Raw genomic sequence first — 4,175 nt, 5'->3', positions numbered from 1 at the left:
AGACTGAGATTTCTGATATCAACAACATCCTACAGATACACACAAAGAGAGTGTTAGATTAGATATGATTCAAGCATGAGAAAGTGAAGAAGCAATAAGAGAGTAGTAACCTCAAAGCTTGCACCACAAATGAGCTTAACCCAGTTGCCTCTTTGAAGAGATTGAAGCGGAGAAGAAGAAGAAGAAGATAGGGAAGGAAGCTTCAAAGTGTTGCTAATGAGGCTCTTCACGTTTTCGATGCTGCTTCTCAACTCCACTAGTGCTTCTTTCGCTGCATCAATTACACAGTCACAGTTAGCATCTTAGACAGAGGAAGATATATGATGATGATGAATGAAACAGAGACAAAAACATGTGTTGGGAAAACCATGACGATGATGGTATGTTGAAATCTTTGTATTGCAAAAATATCTGAGTGCCATAACAAGTAACAAGCCTACCTAAGTTGCTGCTCTGATTTATGGACGGATAAATATCAATCTCATTATATTTTTAAAAGAATCTAATTTCTATGCAATAATCCGCGCTACTAATCACATAATATTATATTTAGTGAAAATAATTATTATATTTTTTTATATTAATTGTGTAAAAAATTATGTGTGAATAGTTATTTAAAAAAACAAATGTGATTAATTAGGATAATAAATTTTACACTTAAAATTTTTTAAAAAAGACCAAAAAATCTCAAAATTCTTTAAAGTTTGTAGAATTTTTAAGTAAAGAATTCTTATAAATTGTAACAAAAAAATCTAAGTAAAAACGGAGTGATTTTGTCTAATAGAATAAAATGTTAGTGATAAATTTAATTATTAGAATTATTAAAGATTAAAAATATTTAACAAAAATTTTGTAAAACTTATTTATTTTTGTAATATTTGTTTTTATCATAATATTTTTACTTTAAATAGATGACGAATGATAATATTATGATAAATACTTTTGAAAATAAACTTGATCAAATTAAAAATCATTTCTAAAATTTTTACTATTTCCAAAATTTCTTAGAATCAAATATAAAAATATTACGGCACGTTTATTTATAATTTTATTAAAATATATAAAGCCCATAATCTAAATAATATGAAAACCTAAATGATTGTTAGGTCTGTAAAAATGTATTTTAAAACTTTTAACTATTCTTAATTTTACCTTTTCAAAATGTTTAAAATAAAAAAAAAACATTATCAAAACTATTGTTTCCTTTTTTTTCCTGAAAACTATTTGTTCTTGTATGGATACCTGGAGGGAGAGCTCAGTCTCTGGGAGTCGACGCCGAGCTATGACTTTCGGTGCCGACCTTCAAGCCTTATGATAGTCCGAGCTTTACTCCAAGAGGGTGTCCAGTCGCATAGAGCTTTGAGCAAGAGACAGGGGGAGTGTACCTGCAAAGGCACTCCGAAACTTAAGTTAGTATTGAAAATTCAATGTGTCTTTAGGATAGAAGATCATACCTTTTATAGGTGATAGTGTGTAAATCGGTTATGTTCCTGCTTTATTGCCTGTATTAAAGAGCAATAATAAGGGTTTGGACGTTTCACTTTTGTGAAGCAGTCCGTTAAGCTGATTTGTAACGTTACTTTTTAATAAATGATATTGATTGTTGATTAGTAACTGTAACGCCGATTAATGACGTAAATTGCCGAGTAATGACTAAAATGCCGACTTATAACGCCAAATATCTGGGTAATAGATGTGAATAATGGTGAGTTATGAGTGATAAAGCTGATTTATGACATAGGATTTGTAATGGCCGGACCACAGCCCCCAAGCTTAGCCTGGAAAAATGTTTAATGAAGCAGGTTGAGTTTTTAACTGCGTATGAGTCGGCTACTGAACAGTTCGGCGTGTGCTTCTACCTTGTAGCCTCCAGGTCAAGGTGCTTTATTGAACAGTTACTGAGACTATAGGTTTTCATTATTAGGATAGAGAAAATAATTAAGTGATGCCATTAATGAGTTTGCGTATTTTCAATGTGGGCTTTATTGGGTTTGACGTGACTGATTTGATGGGAAGTGGAAGCGAGATTTTTGGGTTAAAGTGTGGGAATTAAAGGTTAGGAATTCTGAAGGTTTGCATGTTTGCTGGTTTGTGTTGTCTCAAGCGTTTTCAACCAAAAATGAGTAAAAGAGGTGAGTGCTCTTAGTTCTATTTGGTTTTTCTGTTTAATCGTGTTGTCTTCTTCTTCTCTGCTTCTGTTTTTCAAATGGGTTATGAAAAAGAATCGAAAGGGGAGGTAGACTGGTCCTATGACTGGGTGAATGATGATGTAAGGGATCGTGTTTCTCTATTTTTGGATGTTGGTGCTGTGAATGAAATAGATAAGGCTAAGGTTGTTAGGGTTAGTTTTGGGGTTCGGTTGGAGCTGCTCCCTTGTACGGTTGATGATAGGGTTTTTCATAGAGGCGAGGGTTTTGAGTATTTCTTTATGTATAGTTGTGTTCTGGAGGAGCTAAGGGTGAGAGTTCCTTTTAGTGATTTTGAGTGTAAAGTTTTGAAGCAGTTGAACTGTGCGCCCTCACAGCTTCATCCCAATGGTTGGGCCTTCCTGCGGGCATTTGAGATTCTTATGGAATATTTGGAGGAGAAACCGTCAGTGGAGTTGTTTTTCTCACTGTTTCAGGCGAAGGGTGTTTGGAAGGGTGGCTGGGTGAATTTGAACAGTTCTCCGGGGTTTGCTGTGTTCAAGCTGTACAAATCGTCTTTTAAAAATTTTAAGGAAATGTACCTTAAGGTCAGTAGCTGTGAGGATGATTTTCCATTCTATGTGGACGAGCATTTGGGGGGAAAATTTCCTCTCTGGTGGTGTTCAGAGCCTCAAAATATTTTAGGGCCTGAGACTATAAGTCCAAAGGATGAGTGCATAATTGAGTTTTTAACTGAAGTGGTTGATCGGAAAGAGTTGATTTCTGTTTATGATCTGCTGCAGTGGGAGGAGAATAAGGCTGCTGTGATAGACTATCTGGGTAAGATTTTGAATTGTGGATGTTGTGTCATATTTGAGGTTTTTTGAGTAGGTTTATATTTTCCTTGTTTTTCAGGTGGTAAATATCCTGGTTTATCTGCGGCGAGTTTGAGGTCTCGGGTGAAGAGTAAAGGTTTGGAGAAAGAAGTATCTTCGTCAAAGGCGGACAAGGTCGGCGTTGGCGAGGTTGATCAGCCAAGGCCAGGGAGGAGGAAAGTTATTGCTAAGAAAAGAAAAGGTGATCTGGTTGATTTGTCCGATGTTTCTGATGATGAGAAAGATGTTGTTCCAATGGAGGAGGTTCATAAGTTTTGTGATAACCAGAAGAAGTTGCATGGTTTTGTTGAGCGGAGTGAGGGGTCGTCGCTCTGGGGAAAGGATTATCCTTTTATGATTACTGCTGATGAAGTTTGCCAAACCCCTGCCGATGTTAATTTGGCTGAAGAGGTGGGGGATGTGGCAGTTGATCAGTATATGCAGGTAATCTTTTACCTTTTGTTTTGTTGTGGTTGATAATCTTGTGGGTGATCTCATTTAATTCTGTGTTTGTTTGTTGAAGGTTGTTGGTCTGAGGCTTGCTAGTTTAGGGCGGAGCCGAGAGAAGAAACATCGTCAAGTAGCCGAGCAAAAGCCGGATTTGGAGGAACAATTGAGGCTGAAGGCTGCCAAGGTTTCAGAATTGGAGAGTAAACTAGCTGGGGTTGAGAAAGATTTAAAATTGATGAAGGAGAATTATGCCAAAGAGATTGAAGATGTTAAAAAGAAGGAAGCGGATCTGTCTAGTATGGGTACTCGGGTAGTGGAGTTGACTGCAGAATTTAAAAGCTTAGAAAAGAGTAAGGAGACAGCGATCCTGGACTCCTTCATTGAGGGTTTCGAAAGAGCTTCTCTGCAAGCCAGGTTCTTAGCTCCTAATGTTGATCTTGATCAGATGGACCCTGGTAAGATTGTTCATGACGGGGTTATGGTTGAAGATGATGGTGCTAAAGAGGAGGAGGATGAAAATAGTTGATTTAGTGTGTATGTTTGGTTAAAACATGTATTTTGGTGGGTTACTTTGCTCCTATAGTGAGCTTTTGACTGTACTGTGTATGAAACAGTTTTATTTTATTTTTGGTTATGTGACTTTGATGAAAACATATATATTGATAGGTTTATTTTGCGTAGTTTCTGATTGGCGATTATTCTAAATGATATGGCTTTCGATTAG

The 4,175-nt window shown here is 36.4% G+C and overlaps 1 protein-coding gene across 1 annotated transcript in view; it reads right to left on the bottom strand.

Annotated features, from left to right (window-relative positions):
• The window catches only part of LOC107638981, a gene marked incomplete in the record, with an annotated part of 3,598 nt that extends 3,147 nt beyond the window's left edge, over nt 1-451 (bottom strand). The window contains 3 exon segments of the mRNA XM_016342382.2: nt 1-29; nt 111-271; nt 368-451. Coding sequence (XP_016197868.1) covers nt 1-29; nt 111-271; nt 368-422 — 245 coding nt within the window.

This window comes from Arachis ipaensis, chromosome B04 (genome assembly GCF_000816755.2).
Source record: "Arachis ipaensis cultivar K30076 chromosome B04, Araip1.1, whole genome shotgun sequence".
Classification (NCBI taxonomy): domain Eukaryota; kingdom Viridiplantae; phylum Streptophyta; class Magnoliopsida; order Fabales; family Fabaceae; genus Arachis; species Arachis ipaensis.
The sequence above is the reverse complement of the archived record's forward strand: the minus strand, read 5'-3'. Positions and strand labels throughout refer to the sequence as shown.